The sequence below is a fragment of the Crocodylus siamensis genome, chromosome 11, assembly GCF_052110815.1.
Source record: "Crocodylus siamensis isolate JL-2025a chromosome 11, ASM5211081v1, whole genome shotgun sequence".
In the NCBI taxonomy this organism is placed as follows: domain Eukaryota; kingdom Metazoa; phylum Chordata; order Crocodylia; family Crocodylidae; genus Crocodylus; species Crocodylus siamensis.
This window is the reverse complement of record NC_143405.1, coordinates 38,923,963-38,944,761: the sequence shown is the minus strand read 5'-3', so window position 1 is coordinate 38,944,761 and position 20,799 is coordinate 38,923,963. Positions and strand designations below refer to the sequence as shown.

At 43.7% G+C, this 20,799-nt stretch overlaps 1 protein-coding gene across 3 annotated transcripts in view; it reads right to left on the bottom strand.

The window, feature by feature from the left end:
• FBLN2 (fibulin 2) overlaps positions 1 to 20,799 on the bottom strand; it is a 247,445-nt gene that overhangs the window by 8,745 nt on the left and 217,901 nt on the right. For all 3 annotated transcript variants that reach the window (XM_090021495.1, XM_090021494.1, XM_090021496.1), the window contains exons 9-15: positions 17,684 to 17,818; positions 14,720 to 14,857; positions 14,234 to 14,377; positions 10,433 to 10,561; positions 9,805 to 9,930; positions 7,664 to 7,780; positions 6,000 to 6,128 (exon numbers count right to left, since the gene is read on the bottom strand). In XM_090021495.1, coding sequence (XP_089877621.1) covers positions 6,000 to 6,128; positions 7,664 to 7,780; positions 9,805 to 9,930; positions 10,433 to 10,561; positions 14,234 to 14,377; positions 14,720 to 14,857; positions 17,684 to 17,818 — 918 coding nt within the window. The remainder of the gene's footprint in view (positions 1 to 5,999; positions 6,129 to 7,663; positions 7,781 to 9,804; positions 9,931 to 10,432; positions 10,562 to 14,233; positions 14,378 to 14,719; positions 14,858 to 17,683; positions 17,819 to 20,799) is intronic.

The following is a 20,799-nucleotide window of genomic DNA, read 5'->3' as shown; positions in this document are numbered from 1 at the left end:
ACTCCTCTTGAGGGTGCAAGCCCCAGGATCTGTGTGCTGGATAACAGGAGGCTGCCTCTGATGCCTGGGACTCACGGCAGCATCAATCATCCCCGGCACTGGGCAGGGAGTTCAGCACAGCCTCGCAGCCCTCCTGGAGATGCGGTCCCTGGATTTGCGCGCTGGATGAGAGGAGGCTGCCACTGTTGCTTGGGACCAGCACCAAAGCCAAATAAGCCCGGCTTCAAAATTTGAAACATTTTGAAATGTTTCAAGTGCCCTTGTTTAATTTTGAAGCTGTTTCAAAGCCTTTGTTTCATTTCTATTTCACTGTTTCAAGCTCCAAGTGTGTTGAAACAGCTTCGAAACGAAACACCCAGAAAAATTTTGAACAGCCCTACTGCCTGGTTTAAAACCCCAACAAAAAGAGATACGCAATGGGAAGTGTGAAAGAATCAAATAAATTAGGCCCTTTTCTATTTCTCAAAACTTCCCCCAGGTGAAAAAGATTTTTTTTAACATATCGTAACTAATGACATTAAAAAATTCACATCACTAGCTTGGTTCTGATGGGAAATGTAAAAAGAATCCATATGCTGACAAGCTACTGGACAAGCTGTAAGTGATCTGTTTGAGTTCACAGTGCTGTGAAAAATGCCATGAAAGAAATGGTATGAAAGAAGTGCCATTAGTCACTTCTACCATAAGGATAGGGTAAAGGAAGAACATTGAAGAACAGATTCCCAGCTGGTATAAACTGATCCAACTTCCTTGAATTTGGACCAATTTATACCAATTCAGACGGTTTGCTCATGATCATTTTCAAAAAGGTCTCCACATAGGCCTGAAAACTGTGTGTACACACATCTGGCATTATTCAATGTCTAGGTTTGCACATGCTGAAGTCATACAGGCATCCATGCAGAACAATGGGCACATATTTATGCATGGCTAAGTGCCAGTTTACATTCTTGTAGTAGGTGATACCTGGTAGTTTTGCATATTCAAATCATGATACACAGGTATATGGATGAAAATAGAAAGACTGCACAGATTTGTTCACTTTTCAAATGTTCCTGCATAGCCTGTTCAGTACAGCTATTTCTGCACAACACAGGGGTCCGTTTATGTGGTTTAAAATGACATACAATGCACTTCCTAAGATGATGGAAACAAGGCAAATGCAGCTGCCTGGGCATCCTCCTCTAGCCTTGATTCATACAGGGTACAGGCCTACCATCACTCCTGCTTACAGAGACCCTGGCTTGTCAGCCCAAGCTGCAGTGACTCAGTCTTTGGAGAGCATCAGTTCAAATACAAACATCGGGGAAATGATAGTTACTGAACAAAGAGCAGCATCTCACAAGGTCAGTGCATAACAGAAGCGTATGAAGTACAGTTGAACCTACAAATCCACTGTATGAGAACAAGAACGTTTTACTCCGACTGCCATATAAAGTACACACACAAGACCATGATTCTGAGCTCATGCAGGATTGTACACCATAACTCCACTGGCTTCGGTGACATTACACCTGATTTATGCTGATGAGGAATATTAGAGCCCGAGTGATGTGGGACTAAGCAGTATGGGGAGATAGTTTCATAGTTTCTAGGGTCGTAAGGGACCTGAGTAGATCATCTAGTCTGACCCCCTGCCATGGCAGGAAAGAGTACTGGGGTCAAACGACCCCAGCAAGGTGTTCATCTAACCTCTGCTTAAACACCCCCAGGGTAGGAGCCAACACCACTTCTCTTGGAAGTTGGTTCCAGACCCTAGCCGCCCTGACAGTGAAGTAGCGCCTCCTGATATCTAGCCTAAATCTACCCTCTGCCAGCTTGTGACCATTATTCCTGGTCACTCCTGGTAGTGCACGAGGGAACAGGGACTTCCCCAGTGACTGCTGGTCCCCCCGACTAGTTTGTAACAGGCCACTAGATCCCTCCTCAGCCTTCTGTTGTGGAGGCTGAACAGGTTCAGGTCCTGTAGCCTATCCTCATAGGGCCTGCCTTGCTGCCCCCTGATCATGCGAGTGGCCCTCCTCTGGACCCTCTCCATGTTGTCCACATCCCTCCTGAACTGTGGTGCCCAGAACTGGATGCAGTACTCCAGCTGCAGCCTGACCAGTCCCGCATAGAGGAGTAGTATCACCTCCTTGGACCTACTTGAGATGCATGTGTGGTGCAGTTGGCCTTTCTGACTGCATCCCCACACTGCCGGCCCATGTCCATCTTGGAATCAATGACGACTCCAAGATCCTTTTCTGCCTCTGTACTGACAAGAAGGGAGTTCCCAAACCTGTAGGTATGGTGCTGATTGTGCATCCCCAGGTGCATCACTTTGCACTTGTCAGTGTTGAATCCCATCCTATTCTCATCCGCTCACCCCTGTAACCTGTCTAGATCCTATTCCTTCCTTCTAGCATACCCACATCCCCCACATCTTAGTGTCATCAGCAAATTTGAACAGGGTGCATTTTACCCCCTCATGCAAGTCACTGATGAAGATGTTGAACAGTGCAGGCCCGAGGACCGAGCCCTGCGAAACCCCACTGCCCATGTCCTTCCAGGTTGAGAAGGACCCATCCACTACCACGCTCTGGGTGCGGCCCTCCAGCCAGTTGGTGACCCAATTGACTGTGTGGGCATTGACACCACAGTCCCCCAGTTTCTTAATGAGAACGGAGTGAGAGACGGTGTCGAAAGCCTTCCGGACGTCCAGGAAGACTATGTCCACTGCTACCCCTGCATCTAATGATTTGGTGATCTGATCATAAAAGGCCACCAGGTTGGCCTGACAGGACCTCCCACTGATGAACCTGTGTTGGTTGCCCCTAAGCATGCAGTCCCCCGCTGGCTCCTTGTGGATGTGTGCCAGCATAATTTTGTCGAACAGCTTGCCTAGGATTGAAGTAAGACTAACTGGCCTATAGTTTCCCTGGTCCTCCTTCTTCCCCTTTTTGAAGATGGGAACCACGTTGGCCCTCTTCCAGTCCTCTGGCACCACACCAGAGCACCACGAGTGCTTGTAAAGCCGTGCCAGGGGTCCTGCAATGACCTCGGCCAGTTCCTTTAGAACTCTAGGGTGGCTAGAGTTGAATATGTTCAGCCCCTCCAGAAGTTCCCTAACTAAATCTTCAGTAACCCTTGACCCAGGTGTGCCTCCCCCGGGGCCTGAGGGGGACCCAGCAGGGAGGTGACTGTTCTGGTCCCTACTTAGGAAGACGGAGGCAAAGAAATTGTTAAACATGTTAGCTTTGTCGTCTGGTGTGACGACCGAGTTTCCCATCGTGTCCTGCAAGGGCCCCACATTACCTGGGACCTTCTTTTTACTCCCTATGTATTTAAAGAAGGACTTCTTATTGTCCTTAATCTGGGAAGCTAGTCCTAATTCCATCTTTGCCTTGGCCTTCCTGACCGCCCCCCTACATCCCCGAGCGACTGCAGTATAGTCATCCCTGGTGATGTCCCCTTCTTCCCATTGGGTGTATGCCTCCCTTTTAGCTAGGAGACATTCCCAGATGCTTTTGGTAAGCCACGGGGCCTTTTGCGCTCTCCTGCCCCCTTTGATCCATGTTGGGATTACCTCCCTTTGGGCTTGGAGGATCGTCTCCTTAAGGAGCAACTACTCTCCTTGGACACCTGGCTCCCCTCCCCTCTGGGACCTCAGCGCTTCCCCAACTACCCTTCTTAGCTCATTGAAGTCCACCCTCCTGAAATCTAGGACTGCTGCCTTACTGCAGGCCTTTGCCACCTTGCGCTGGATGGTGAATTCTAGTAGGCGATGATCACTGTCGCCCCGGTGGCCGAGCACCTGCAGCCCCCTCACCAGGTCATCACCCGTGGCCAGCACTAGGTCCAACAAGGCATCTCCCCTGGTGGGGCTGTGCACCCCCTGGGTTAGATGGAGGTCCTGCACTCTGGTCAAGAACCTACGTGAGTGTTCAGACCTGGCTGACTGCTCTTCCCAGGAGATGTCCGGGAAGTTCAGGTCCCCCATGACTACCACATCCTTAGACTTCACTACCTCAGTGAGCTGACCTAAGAATTCCTGGTCAAGCTCTTCCCCCTGGTTGGGAGGTCTGTAGTAGACCCCCAGCGTTAAGTCTCTTTCCCCTCGACTGCCTTGTACTCTAACCCAAAGCACTTCAGAGTGCCCTTCCTCTGACTCCTTGCTAATTGACGAGGATGTATATTCCTCCTTAATATAGAGTGCCATGCCCCCACCTCTCCTTCCTATCCTGTCCCTCCTGTACAGCCTATAGCCCTTGACATTCACCGCCTAGTCATGCGTTGAGTCCCACCATGTTTCAGTGATCCCCACTATGTCCAGGCTGGTGTCAGCTAGCAGGAGGGTGAGTTCCTCCTGCTTGTTTCCCATACTACAAGCGTTTGTGTAGAGGCATCTGAGGCCTCCTGTGGATGTGTGTACTGACCCCCTAGTCCCAGTGTTGCCCTGGCTTACCTGTTTATTCATTTTGCTTGTTGGTCTGGGCTGAGCTGTAGTTGTGGATGTTAGGATGTAGTTGTAGATGTTAGGATGTCAGTAAATACTTGACAGTGGCTGTGTCCACACAAGACACTGACTACACAGTAGCCCAAGACTACTGCCCTGTAAGCATCACACAATACAACCTGTGACATGGTGCTACAGTGCAGTTAGTGTCATGAAAAAGCCTTTCGTTGGTGCTATTGCACAGTCGCTCAGGTTACTGCGCAGTCATTTAGTACTTGTTTATACAAGTGCTAAATGTCTGCACAGTCAGCATCTCGTGTAGATGTGACCAGTGAGTGTAACTAACTACATTAATGTGCATAAACATAATGAGATCTTCATAATCATTGTTACACAGTTAGTGCATCCTTTGAAAATGCAGCATTTTTATTTCATTTCAAGTAGGAACAGCTGCACACCAGATGAACACATAGTTCCCCAAAGAACATTTCTATGATTTTTGAGGGAAAGTTTATTTCACATGTCATTTACCTTAATGTTCACTTGAGCCAGAACTTTCAAGCCTGGAGGCCTTAAAGTCAGGTGCCCAACAAAGCATGAAGGTACAGACAAGTTACTGTGATGTAAAGGACAATAGGGCATTACCACATGTCAAACTGGTTTGTGGTAACTACTTGGACACATGGCTCTTACCCTTTGGCAAATGAGGGTTAGGATGTAATAACTTATCCCTTAATGAGCTTCATTAGCTTTTCATTTACCACATTCACACACACAGTTATTGTGAAGCACCTAACATAGGGTAAAAAACTTCTGTAACTCATGGAATATTGCATGTGTGCCCATTACCTAGGTTTGTAGTTGTAATTCAAGGGTGTTGAACTCCTGCAACTTGCACTGAAGAGATTTCCTGAGGTATGAATTTTTCCCAGGGATGCAACTTTAGATAAGGGGTGGGCAATTATTTGGGCTGAAAAGCAAGTTAGAGAGTTGCCTGTCCTGCTCCCAGATGCCATTCCCTGCCCACTCACAGCCACATTCCATCCACCCAGTCAAGCCTGCCTTGTCCACGGAGGTCCCAGTCCATTTTCCATGGAGACCCTGCCCACCTACCTACTCTATCCAGTGCCCCCAGAAGTGGGTGTCAGATGGATGGTCCAGGATGCAAGGCCAGGTCCAGCAGTGGCAATGACACTGGCAGTGACAGCCAGAAGGAGCCACCACTGTGAGGAAGCTGAGTCCAAGTATCACCCCAATTCTGCTGCACGCCAGGACTAGCTGCAGAGGCTATGGCACAGGCTGCCACCCGCACCCAAACCTGCCATATTTTGCCCACCCCTGCTTTAGACACTTGAATATGAAAATGTTTGCCTGGGTGCATACACAGTGATATTGTAGTTGCCACAGTTGTATATTTGTTCCATGGAAAGAGAAAACTGATGCCTTCTGATATTGATATATTGAAATTATTGCAAAAAATTGATTTTTTAATGATTATCATGGTATCAGATGGGAGTGACTAGATAACTGTTACATCTTTCCAGTTCTTGCACCTCATTCCTACCTCGACAGGTTCTTCCATTTGCTGCCATTGTATATCCTTGCTCAGGGCAGGCACATTGGTAACTACCAGGAACATTCACACAGCGGAAAGTACAAAGGATACCTGCACTTTGTGTGCACTCATCAATATCTGGAATGAAATAATTACAAATGTAATAATTACTCACAATAAAAATGACAAATTTAAATGAGGATAGTCAAAACTAAGGACATTTATGGCTTTGTCACAGGTGGTGTCAGATGTCATGCATGGTCTCATCAGAAACAAGATCTTTAGTAAGAAGGCCAATATGAAAGTCTGACCTTGCTTTAGGACAGTTCATAATATTTTATAAGGTATTAAAATACTATGGTCTTGCCCCCACTATTCTTGTTTGAAAATCAGCATCTGACAAGTTAGAAATAATAGAGAGAAGCAATAAACCAGTACACAACTGAGTTTGGAATTTGATCCCCTGTAGCTTTCCAAATTCAGGATTCTTCTAGGACTTTTATGGGAACTTTTTATTTGAAAAAATGGAGAGAGATTCTCTCCCAAGTGATTGTCAGGTGTTTGCTACATAGATGTTAGGATAACCAAACAAAAACCAAAAGCTGAGAAAAAACACTCCCATTCTGTTTTCTGTTGTTCAGGTAAGGGAAGGGGATTTTAGTTAGACTGCTTGCAACTCTTCCATTCTTATTCACTCATACATACAACTGTGAGGGAATATCTCACTAGTCCTTTGGCTGCCTCCATGTTCCTCTAGCTCTAGCAACGGAGGCCTGGGCAGTGCATTGTTCTGTTCCAGGGATGCTAAACCTCTGGCCTGCAGGCTAAATGCAGCCTGTGAATATAGCCTGTAGCACTCCCCACAGTTTGGGAATTTGGGGGTGAGAGAGCAGTGGTAGTATTGCTACTGCTCCACACTGCCATGGGGCAGGTCTGAACTAGGCCACAAGCTGCCCCTCCATGGCTCAACTGTGGGCCTAAGCTGTGTCACCTTCCCCCTCCTGAGGCCAGGCCAAGCCCCCTTCTCTCTGCCTGGCCAGGCTGGGCCTCTTCCTCCCATAGAACTAGGCCATGCCCCTTCCCCCATGTGGCTGGTTCCAAGTTGGGTCACACTCCCTCTCCACCCCCCAACCTGCCAGTCCAGGCCATTCCCCCTTCTCTCCACAGGGGCTGGGCCACATGCCTTCCCCGCCCCCTCCCCCAGTGGGGCCAGCCCAAGCCCCCTTTCATTATGCAGCTGGATCGGGGCTGGGCTGACCCCTCTCTCTGCTCTATGAGACTGGATCTGACCCACAGAGGGAAGGGGTATTGTCCATCCAGCACACCAGTCAAAAAGGTTAAGCACCACTCTTCTACTCCAATAAATGCTAGAGGCTGGACTAGCCCTCTGTAGCTCTACAGCAGTGGTCTCCAAACTTTTCTGATCGTGCGCCCCTACCAGTAAAAATTTTTTGAGCATGTACCCCCAATATATGTATGTTTACATAAATAGAAATAGAAAAAGAAGTTCTAATACTTTCTTCCCGCACCCCAATGGATCGTCTTGTGCACCCCACTTTGGAGACCACTGCTCTATAGCAGGGCATAACTCAGAACTATCCTTAGACACTACTTGCAGCCCAAAAAATAGTTCCATTATCCAAAAGTATCAAACCACATGAATATCCTCTTACCTTTACAAGCATGGCCATCTTCTGCTAACTGATACCCTTGCCTACAGTAACACTGATAGGAACCATAGACATTGGCACATTCTTGACTGCACGGTTTGTTATCACATTCATTCACATCTGTATCCAAAAATAAAACAGGTATTACCACAAAAAATCAGCATTATCTACCACTGTACCCTGCCTCTGACAAAAGCTAAGACCAGACCTTTTGGAGGACAGCAGAAAATTCTAGAATAATCTGCACACAGGTAAAGTTTCTGTCAGCTACTGGTAGGCCTACTTGTTGGAAGTATAATGATTTATGCTGCTTCCATAATTACACAGTTAACTAGTTAGATCATAAATGATGGGAAAAAGAAATTTGTTTCTAGAAGAAAATTCAAAGACGACCATAATTTTCATTTCATGCACAAAATGAATGTTTCAGTTTCTACCACTATCATATTATGTTTGATCTGAATCTAAAAAGAAAAGATTTTTTCAGCCTTTTGTCCCCCTTCTTCCACTTTGCTCCATTTGACTTGCTTCTGAAACATTGTGAAAAAACTAAAATAAGACAACGTTGGTCAGAACTAAAGAATAAAATCATTTTTTGTTTAGTTCGAAGTTATTCATTTCATACTTTCAACTTAGAAAGTTTCAAGTAATATAAACATTTCTGAGGAAATTTTTGTTTTACTGAAAGACATCTTACATGGAAGAAAAGCCTTTACAATGAAAAATTTCAACTAGCTCTAATATTAATATATATTCTCTGTAATGTAAGTGTGGCTATTCACATCCATTTGCCTAGCAAGAGAAGACAAATAGATCAGGAATTTTTCCCTGGATTTTTCTTAGATGCATCCACATAATATAACATGCGAGATGCATCCACTCTGATACACCTACTGGGGATGTTCCTGCTCAGTCTAGCTCTTAGGCTGGAAACAGACATCACTCTTTGTGCTTCCATAAAATGTATTACAGCGGTACAAAAGCCAAACAGACATTTGTGCTCCTTGTGGCCCTGCAAATGCCCAATATTGTGGCTGCAACAATAGAGGGTATAAATTTGTGCTGCTTTTATTTTTGCTTCAGATTCCTTTGCTTAATGGCAGGAGAGTATGGACAGCCCAGAGCTGTCCTGGGCAGGTGCTCCTGGCACTTAAGGGGCATGATCCTGCATGTGCCAGGAATTCCCCTGCAGGGGGAATTTCTGGGGCATTCATATTGTGCTGTTGCACCCTAAGCAGGTGTGGCACAGAGAACTCCCAGGGGATTTCCCCCCCACACTTACCGATCTGCACCCTGGGCATCTCCCTGCAGGGAATTCCTGGGATGTGAATGTCATGCTGCTGTGCCCCAAATTGGGGTGAATCCTGCAAGTGTAGAAGAAGGGACCCCCATGAGGAGTTGCAAATATGCACTCCCTGTTGGGATGTGGCAACATGACATGTGAGCCCCAGGAATCCCCTACAGGAGCAGCAGGGGCCCAACCCTGCAGGAAAATGGTGACGTCTGTTTTTACTGATGAATCGGATCAGCTGTGCCAGGACAGATCCCAGTATAGCTGATGCCGCAACAAAAATGTCTGTTTATAGTCAGAATGTCTGAGAACTACTATGTGCCTGATCTCTCATGCTGCTGTTCTTTCCCCCAGTGAAGTTCTTTCAACAATAAGAACTAGCCTGAAAGCTTTAACTCGTGCCATGGGAAAACATGGCTGCTCAAAAGCAAAGGCAGAATGACAACAGAGTCAACTTCATTTCTTTATCTTCAAACACCAGAATAAAAAAGATGATGCAGCTACAAAAGAGGTTGACAGCAAGAGGCAAAGGCAAAAAAGTACCACTCACTTCCTTTTCTAATAAATGTTTCTGAACACTTTCTCTCTGGTTCAGTGGACAAGTGTTACTCATCACCAACTGCTACAAATGGTAAGGTTTTCCATATGTATGGAAGGTTTAATAGACATTTCACATTGCATTTTGAGAGATGGTATGTGAATGCTCTGATTGTGAAATGTCTGTGTTCACAAAGCCTCTGTAGCATGCACAAATCATACGTCATTGCATTCAATGCCACCCAAAACCTTTCCCTAAAATCCCTCTTTTTTCACATTGCAGAGTTTGTTTTCAAAGCAAAACAAGACTCAGTACCTTCACAATGCTTCCCATCATATGCCAACCGAAATCCAGAAGAACAAGAGCAATGGTAGGACCCCGGAGTGTTCTCACAGGTGTGTTGACACAGTCGGCCTGGATAATTCCAGCACTCATTAATATCTGTCAGCATAACAAGCACATATGCACTCTATGTGAAAAGAAGAGCCAAAAGAAACATGGAAGAATATTCTAAAGATGTCAGAGATGGATTTGTAGAACACGAAATGCTACCATCTCAGTTTTTATACTGTCTGCCTTTGTACGCTAATTGATATATATAAAAGGTTCTATCATGATCTGTTCTCTGGAAGGACTTTCAGAAAGACAAATTCCCACAGCAGAAGAAGATGCTACCTATAGAAATGTGCTTTGCAGATGACCTCATTCAGTAAGTTGCAACTGAGCTAAACTGAGGATACCGGCTCTGTAACGCACAAGGACTGTGGAGGTGTAAGTGATTGGTCACAATGAAAGAAAGCCATTTCTGAAGCAATTCTATTACCTCTTTCAAGTCATTGTACAGCAGTACTAATGAATGCACATGAAACAATGGTACTAAATATTGCCTCAAGGTCCAAGGCTCATCAATCAATACTTTCATTACACTATGTGCCTTACATACCAATACAGGTTCTGCTGAATGCATCATAATGATATCCCATCTTGCAGTCACAGCGGTAACTTCCAGGTAGATTATGACAAATTTGTCCTTCCCCACAGCGGTGGACACCAGTCTGACATTCATCAACATCTATAAAACCAAAAGACAAAAATTAATTTAAATATGGTAGGGGAAGTCAGTGGCTTTTCACTGAATGTCACGAAGTGCTGAACCACAGGGTGAAATTTCAAGTATTTTCTTTTTAAAAAAAGGAATGGAAACCCTGTTACTTCCTCCTGACACAGAAGGAAAGGTAATTATGTCCCCCAACTCTGCTGTTCAAAAGTTAGCTGCATATAAGGCTGTGTTCCTTGGAATCATTTTTTTGCAAAAGAAGGGCCTGTTATAAAATGAGGGCAATGTTTCATTTCAAACACCACTATGGAAATGTCCCAGAGAACCTTGCATTTTACTCCATATAAAAGAGATGCAATTATGTTCAAGCTATGTCATTTAAATCTGTTAAACAGATGCATGTTATCCTGATGTTCAGTGGTTTTATCAGCATGGACTGATTACAAGAGACAGAATATTATGACAGATTAGTTACAGCAATATAAGAACTAGCCAGAACTCCTATTAGTTTCCCTTCTACTTGCCCTGGTCTACCTTCTCTTATTACTTCAGTGTGATCCTCTTCCCCACTCTCACCCAACACAAGCCTTGAAAATGCATGTTTTTCAGCCCTCTATGATTAATTCAATCCCAACACACTAGGCAATCCTTTTCCATTCACAGGTGATTAATTGTAGAATCTGCTTCACTCTTCATCTACAAGCTCAGAGATTTAACACAAGCTAGTAGGGACCCATGCATGCATTTCACCATGATCAGAGAGCTATCAATTGCAGGTAAGGGTCCAAAGGTTCAGCAGCAGAACATTAAAAAACTTTAAGCATTTATCGACTTATTTGTAGTTCTTGAGGTCTGCCCTTATCCCATCCACTTCCAAATATACATCTTCAGTTACTGGATATGGAGATCCCAACTCCCTCCTCTTAATGTTAGACGGGCCTTTTTTAATAGGGAGGGCAATCTTAAGGTCTGGAATTCTCTTCTGGTTGGCTACTCTATTCAAATTAACACTGGAGCAATTTCCAATCAGAAGTACCAAAGGATGGATGGGTTCCCTGAACAGCGCTCTTGTAATATTGGAAGAAGATAAGTAATCTTAGGAAAACTGTCACTTGTCAATCTTTAATATTGACGTTTGCTCTTATAGGTCTGCTGGGAACCAGGCTCACTTAAGGTTAACTTATGTAAGCTTTTTGGGACCCACAAACAGATGTAATTATTTTAGTTCACTTAACACAGAATCACACTTTTCTAATGACTACTAGTGCTACAGTTAGGGTGGCAATGGGGCATCCTCACACCCCAGAATGAATTCCTGGAAGGGGTATAGATTTTTATCTAAATGCTTTCTCTTCATTTTCTTTCAGATTAGATCAAACATAAACATTAGGGAGTTTTTAATACAGATTTAAATCTGCAAATTAGCAGTTTTATTTTTAATTAATTCATTTGTACAGCTATTTCATTAGTTTGTGTGAAACTGTATATTCCTATGTGTTCAGACTTTAATTAGTTCTAGGACATTATTCAGTCAGAAGTGCACTATATTTCATGATAGTTACAGTATTTTTCAATTAAATGCAAGAGGCAGTTGCTACTAACTGACATGCTGAATTAGAACGAACGAACACATTCAAGAAGATGAATTGTCTAAACAGAAGATGACCACACAGAATCAGTTCTGCTGCAGAGATGTGTCCAGATGATCTATTTCTATTATTCTGAGTTAATATGAATCTGAAGTCCAATTAAGCATCATAATGCATTAGAGAAACTAGTTTATCACAAATAGGGGAAATTGGAACCATATGTTATTTTTCCTCCCTCTACCTACATCTCCCGTATTTAATGGAACCATACCAGAAAACAGCTAGACTAAATACTGAGGCATAGCTGGAGGCATAGAGCTTGCATGTGGCAGAGGTTTTCTGACATTAAATAAACTGAAGGGAAAGGCAGACTTTTGCACTTTCTAGTTGTGCCAAGTTACTCAAAGAGTTGCCTTGTACCTGCTGCTTAAGACTTTATCATGAATTTAAATTAACAAAGTAACATCTACAATTATGTTGTGTTACATTATCTCATCGCTTTTACAACCCAATGGCGCACAAATACTGTCATTCATTCTTCCTTTAAAAAATATAAATATAAAAGAAAATAAAAAGACAACTAGACTTATTTTTCAAAGCCTGGCATTTTTACAGTTCAAAAGGTAAGGCAGAAGGAGCTATTATATATGATTTTGGTAGTGGTTTGAACTCTTCTGGAATTTTGGAAGGCTACTGCTTTACTGAAAAATGGCTCATCCAGCAATGTCAGCATGGTGACCAGGCCCAGCATGTACAGCACTTTTGTTCTGTGCTGATATTAGCTAGAAATTTACAAAAAGTATTTTAGGGCCAAATCAGCTTAGCTTTCCTGACATCACTGAAGCAGCACTGATTTCTACCTGCTGGGAATCTGTCTTTCAGTGTTGATGCTTTCCATTATGAGGGACAAGAGTATTTCCTTTTCTCTTTGCTGCAGCTGGGATATTTCACTGCTTGCTAAATGATAAGAAAGGAAGGGAAAATGCAGCTCTTTTTTTCATGGCACAAAGCCCATCTCCCTTTACAACTGAACTGGGAAGCTTTTCTAACCCCTTTGCCTAGTTATTTTTAAAAATTCCCAGTCTTTAAGTCTGGCCAAAAGCTTGCCTGTTTCCTCCCCTGGAGGAGCTAGGTGTATGCAGCCGTTTTAGCAAAGGGCAAGAGACGTGCAGGAAGCTCATTTGACCTGTGCTTGCTCCCTACACCACTATTCGCTTCTCTGAGACTTCCTTTTAGCCTTTCAACAGATATTTTGTTTTACCCCTGGCTTTTCCTAGTCATAAAATAAAGTATGGATATACGTTGTTTTTTCACCCATCTTGATGCTCATGGAAAGGCAGTTTTTTGTTCATTTTGCATTCCTTGTTCATTCCAAGGATAGGCAGCAGTTTATGTGTAGATTGCAAGTTACTGAGGAACCATCAGCTTTTTTTGTTCCATTTCTTTCCAATTAGGATGTTGCATTTCCTGCAGTTATGTGCACTCCTACCTGAACACTAGATCAAGCTCCCCATTCTTTCTTTTGCACTTTACATGGTCCTTCACACCATTAAGCACAAACCAGTGGAAAAATCTTACCATTCTGATCTGCTAGCATAATTCACCCACTGTGCCCTGGTGTAATAAAGTACACAAGGTTACAAGCACAAGAGAACGTCTGGCCCTGTGTGCACAGGGTCATTTTCTACAAACACAAAGTTAGAAATTATGTTCAAAATTTGGGAAACAGTCATTTCTTGTGCTCCAAGGTATATGCGTCTTATTAGGGCTCCTTTTGAATCTGCTAACTCACTGGTTCTTGCCTGTTGCATGCCAATGCTTCATATCATTTCAGGTCATAGGAAGATGCCATACAAAATAGAGTGAGAGACTAACAAATCACTGAATCAGATGTGTTCCAGGGTGAAATGTGGGAAATGCCATATGCAGTTGAAAATAACAAAGTGCAAATATTTATTTACAAAAAACTCTCCCAATTCTCCATCAAGTGCAAACTATAGAAATTGATGGCTTCAAAAAACTGGAAATGAACTGGAAATGAAATAATTTTTTTTCTTCTCCATGATAATGCACTTAGACTCTGTAGTCTGATTCTTACCTATGCATCGGGATCCATCCTCACTAGAATGATAACCTCTGCTGCACATTAACATGTTTCTTTGACATGTGTAGGACCCAACGGTATTGATACAGTTGAATCCAGGTTTACACGGCTCTGATAGTGATGTGCACTCATTAATATCTGTGGAAGAGAAAGTCTATTAACATAACAATATCAGCTGCTAAATTAATCTACTCTTTCACTCTTCTAGCTATCATTTATTTTTCTTCATTTTTACTCTGATTTATTATGCAATAAATTTAGGGCTGATGAGAATCTGCTGTTGCAGCATTTTAAAACTCAACTGTCTGCAAACCTAATATAATATTATTTTTCAAAGAGCAGCAACATTTAGACAGAATTCAGTAAAGATTTAAGGAACATTAAACATGATCAGTGTATACCCACTGAACAGGATGAGCATAAGGAATCTGCCCAGTACTGCTGTACACTTTCTGAATATACTGTTGTAGTCACACTTACCAACACAATTACCCTCTGGGTCCTGTAAAAATCCATTCATGCATCGCTGCTTTGATTCACAATAGAATGATCCTTCCGTATTCTGACATACAAAGTTTACTTTACAACTATGAGTTCCTTTCGCACATTCATCAATGTCTGTTAATAAAGATAAAGACACCAATTTGCAAGTAATTCAGCTGCAGTGTTTTCTAGCCCTGGCATCCAGTTGTTCCCTGTTTGCTTTTTTCCCGGGGAGGAGGTTATGAAATGTCAGATTTATAAAAGGCCTGGAAAAGTGTTATTGTAGCATATATAAATTATATTAGTTTGTGGCTGTACACTAACAGACTTCAAGATTTTGCACTTGCATTTGCACCAGGTCTGCAATGAGATCCAAAAAGGTGGATGTCAGCAGTTTCAGAGCCTCTTTGAAATCATCAGCCTATACTCTGCTGCAAGGTTGAAGTTGTATATTACATTTTTTCTGGATCAAGATGGACATTCTTCTCCTTAGAGTTAGCTCCAGGGAAGCCATGATGAAAATCATACTGACTTTCATGGGGCCGGGATTTCACTGTGTGGGTAAATATTAGAGCTGTGTGAAGCTTTGGGTGCTGATTTGATTCGGACGAGATTCAGCCTGATTCAGTGGCCAAATCTCCAAATGCAAACTGAATCAGGAGACCAATTAAAAGGTCCGAATTGATTTGAAGCTCTCCAAATCGATTTGGAAAAGATTCGGAGACTTCTGGCAATTTGAGCAGTCCCTGCTTGCTGCAGCATGGAGTTGAACCTGGACTCCATGCTGGTAAGTAGGGGGGGTGTGGGGGCTGGGGGAGGGGGGAGGGATGAGGAGACCATGGGGGGACCCCTGCCAGGCCCCATCCCCTGCCTGCCCTCACAGCTCCCCTGAGTGCCCCTGACCTCTGCCCACTTTCCCAGCCCCCTGCCTTGGCTGCCCCACCCACCCCAGCTCCCAGCCCTTTAAAAAAAGAAAAACAAAAAACCCTGAACTCACCGGCTCCTGCATTGGTCTTGGGGCTTCCGGGGACTTGTGACAGAGTCCCCTCATGCAGCGTGGGTCAGTCGGGGGGCAGCAGGGATCCCTCCCACCTCCCCACTGGGCAGGAACCAGTGAGTCAGGGCTTTTTTTTTTGAAAAAGGCTGGGAGCTGGGGCAGGCAGGGCAGCCATGGCAGGGGCTGGAACGGTGGGTGGGGTTTGGGGAGCTCATGGCAGAGCCCCCCATGCAGCTTGGGGGAACAGCGAGGCAGCAGAGATCACTCCCCATCCCCCTGCCTGGCAGCAGCTGGTGAATAGAGGCTTTTTTTTTTTCAATGAGCCAAAGCTGGGGCCAAGTGGGGCTGAGAGCATGGGCTGGGGATGGGGCCTGTGTGATTCGGAGATTTGGCTAATTTGGCAGCAGCTGAATCTCCGAATCAGATTTCTTTGAATTGATTCAGGACAGTGATTTGAATAACCAAATCGAATCACTGCCCCCTGAATCAGCCAAATCTGAATCCGAAGCGAATACTAGCTGCTTCACACAGGCCTAGTAAATGTGTGTGATTTCATTCATCTGCGTATATGCCCTCTGGCAGACATTATATTTAATATGTAATTAACTGGTTAATGGTGTGATAAAATAAGGAATAAGCCACAAAGTTGTTATACCAAATAAGTGTGATAACTTTGAACTTGTTTCCTATCATGCTTTTAATTGAATATGTGGCCAGTATTCTTAGCCTCTGGAGCATACTGAATCCTTTCAAGACTCCACTGTGCTCCAAAGGCTGGGAGCACCCATCAGCTGGTCAGGGCAGATCAAAACTCCCAGACCCAGGAGCACATCATGTGTTCCCCCCAGCTTGGAGCGCCAATGTGCTGATCAGGGCTTGCAGCTGTGGGATCACATAGTTTACTCCCATGGCTGGGGCCCTCTTCAGCTGATCAGGGCTCCCAGCTGCAGGAGTACATCAGAGCCAAGGGCTTCTCTGGACTCCCTTGTCTGGAGGACCTGATCAGTTGATTGGGGTTCCCACTTGGGAGAGCACAGGGGATCAAGCTTGGTATTTGCCAATACAGGGGAAGCTTGGGATCCTAGCAATGACATGTGGCATGACAAGAAGAGCAATTGTTGGGATCCTGCATCAGATTCCATCCCATTTTACTTTAACATCTGTCAGGGGCCTCACACACAGAAGCCATAACAAATTCCTATTGCCTACTGACAAAATTCCATGGGGCCAGGATTTCACTATGTGTGGGTATATGTACATGAATGCATACATATGTGTACATGACAATATTGTCAGTAAAGCTGGGAGCCCATTCCCACCTGGATCTATTTTGAGACTGCCTGAGTAAAAACTGAATAGGGACATAACTCCTAGCTCCATTTACTGAAGGAAGGGGTCCCAGATTTGTGGAGAATCACATCAGCTGTACAGTCCCTAGTGACCTGGAAATCTAGAACATTCTCCATTGGGCCCCTAACACACGGCTGGGCAGGGACCTGCATATGAGAAGGCAGACAAGAGGTCTTACCTCCACACCCATAATAAACGTTCAAAAGAATACAAGCATAGTGTTCATACCAGACTGGATGAGATCCATGGTCCGTGCAATCCAGTAGCCCAGGAAAAGTTAAGCTACTGGTTTAAGAAGTGAAGCCTGAGATTTTATATTTCTTCCAAGATTCTTTTTTTAACATTATGTTAAGTTTCCTTAGAAGCCTTCTAAGTTTTGGAAACTCTCTCCTCTCGGGAGACACTCTGCCACCAGTACTACATTGATATCAGCAGTTTGCAACAAAAGAACTATGCAAAAATTAAGCACTGAGAGGACAGATTCTGATATTCATGGGACTGCTCAAGGAATAAGGATCTATCAAATGTTAGAAACAGGGTCGTCAAAACTGGGCCTTAAATGAGCATAGCGTAAGTAGTGAGAGTAATTAAAATATAAAAAGTATCTGCCTTACCAACACATTGACCTTCCTTGAGCTCATAACCTGGCTGACAGCTGAGTTCTTGAAGACACTTAAATGATCCAATTGTGTTGATGCAATGTTCCCTGCGACTACAGTTGTGTGCATCTGTTACGCATTCATTAATATCTATAAGAAGCAGCAGATAGATAATTCAGCATCTCATATGCACCAAGAAATCTGTATCTTTCAGAGCCAAACCCCCATGTGAAAACATTTAATCCAAAAGTGTTTATACAGCACTGTGCTACAGCTTTGTGATTAAAGACACTTCATGTCTGGGTGCTTCAGTGTGTTCACTGAGGACAAGGGATAGACCTAACTGATTAGAAAGATAAGTCAGCAGAGGCTTGGTAATGAGCTTCACATTTACTTGACATACACTTCTCACCTAACTGAGCAAGAAAGTGATTCAGACTTCATCCTCATTAACAAATTCTCAAAGTGCAGGTAATTTACTAGCCACGCTGCTTTGTAACAAACATAAGTCACATGTCTGAACCATGTATCATTATGGGTGGAGTTGTATAATGTGCATTTTTGTTGAACACTTCATTAACATCGGTGTCACATGAAAATTTTGGGAAAATAAAGCCAAAAGGCTCATTTGGGATTTTTACATTTCATTTAAAGTGATAGAAAGTAGTTCTGTTTCAATGGAGAGAGTGCAGGATGATTTCACAGGATTTCACTGAAATGTCAGATTATAAAAATGAAACCTATTTAGGAAGGAAAAGAAGCAACTATTTTAAAAGCTTGGACTTACAAAGACTTGTAAAGCTTATTTTTAATGTACCAAAGCACAGAGAAAGAGAAAGACACAGACAAAAAAATGGAGGCCTTAATCATGCTCTTAACATGTATAAGTAGTGCCACAGAAGTCAGCAGAACCGTCCATACACATAAAATTAGTCATGTATATACAATAATTTCTAACATACAATACACAACTTTTCCCCTCCAAAAAATCAGCCCTCCAAAGCTGTGGTGCATGTTTTAAGTGGGAAATCTATTTTGGAAAAGAGGCAAGTATGGAGACACTGTGAATACCATACCGCTGCCAAGATGGAAGAGTCCTGTGTTAGCCTTTCACAGCTGTAGCTATTGGCTGAGTACATAACTTGTGCCTGAAGCGGCAAGTGAGCTGATGTGGCTTGTGATGTGGGAATGACACGCTTACAGGACATTATATAAATAACTACTTACAGTAAAGAATTAACAGTCTTGCTAGGACTGCTTGTTAGCCCTTGCAAAGATCTGGGGCCTAACCCTGTGTGACAGTGTGTCCGGAAAGTGTGGCATGTCAGAAGATAGTCTGGTTGCATCAGGAACCAGGCGTGTGTTAAATGGGCTGTATTCAATTCAGATTTGGTCTGAATCAGGGACAGTGATTTGATTTGTTGATTCGGATCACTGTCCCCAGTTCAATTCAGTCAAATCGGAATCTGAAAATTTGATGCTGATTCAGAGAATCAGCAATTCGGCCACAGATGCCGCTTTAAATGTTTTGTCTACATACCTTGAGGTACCAGGCATAGGTCATGAACGCTGCAATGATGGGGCGGATGGAGCGTCTCACAGGAGGGCTCCCCACGTGCTTGGCAGTGAACCTGGAAGTAGACTGGGGTCCCCCCACCCAGCTCAGTGATCAGCTGTGGGGGGACACCTGGTGCCCCTCCCCGACCGAGGAGGCACCAGTCGCCGAGCTGGGAGGGCACGGGGGGGGCCCCCCCAGCATGCTCCCTGGCAGACCAGGAAGCGGACCAGAAATGCTTCTAGTCCACTTCTGGGTCTGCTGCTGAGCCTGCTAGGGAGCCCCCCACACTCCTGTGGGACACTCCATCTGCCCCACCATAACAGCATTCACGAGCCGCCTGGTACCTCTAGGTATGTAGAAAAAACATTTAAAGCTGTGTATATGTCTGAATCTTTCCAAATCTCTCTGAATCAATTTGGAGGGTTCTGATTTGATTTGGAGAGATTAAAGGGTCTCCTGATTTGATTCAGAGATTTGGCCACCAAATTGGGCCAAATCTCTACCAAATCAAATCAGGGACTGAAGCTTTGCACAGCCTTACCAGAAATTTCCTGGTGCCACACTTCCTAGACATCCTATACACCCTGAAGAACATGCAGTATGTCACACAGTCAGTCATGACTATAAGTGTCTTTTTTTTCCCTACATTCTGCCTTCCAAAAAGAATGCGTGTATTTTATTTGGGGACATATTGTATGTGAGAAAATAGAGTGTGTTTTTTGCAGAATCTGGGTCCTGGTTTAGTTGCTGTTTCCTTTTTATTTACATCTTTTTTTTAGATTTTCATTTGTTTTCCATTTTCATTCCTCATATGCTTCCTTTCCAAGCCAAGAGTCAGTGTGCACCAAAGTAATGCACTGCCATCTGGATAGCATTCTGAAAATCCTGCAAGACCATAGATGCAGTTTTCACTGAGTTTAATCAGCCTTCAGTATAATCATTCAGGATGAGGCTTATCATGCTTACATGGATTTGCAAAAATATTTCCTGTCTGTATTTAATTGACAGGCTTCACATTTTCTTGACTTAGTTAAAAAAAAATAATAATAATTTGGATGGATTTAATGCAAATGTTAAATTTTAGGAGAGCGGGTACCATGAATATCTATTTATGACATGCACCTTCTAGCACCTAATCAAACAAGTTTCCTTTTGCTGACTTTACTGGGCTCTGGCTCAGGGTCTGAGTAGTTTCTCAGCAACCAAGAAATGTTCTCATACAAACACAGGAGTCCACTTCCGGGTCTGCTGAGATGACCATGGGAACTCTGTTTCTTTTAGCAATTTTTTGTGGAAGTGACCATCATGTAGGTATGTGGACTGCCGTGGTGACTCTACCACACCCAAGGATTCTTTGGTGCTGGGGAAATCCCCAAGGAGATGGTTAAGCCAGCATTAGTTTTGCATTGTTTTACCAGAGTAGAGCAAAATAAATGGAGTGTTACTGACAACCTTGCCAAGTATATTGTTTTTAGAGTAGGTCAATCTCTACCTCCTAATTTTAATAGGTTATTTATTAAAGTCTGGGTGGTTGTAACATGGCTGTCTTCATTATTGAGAACCAGCTCATCAC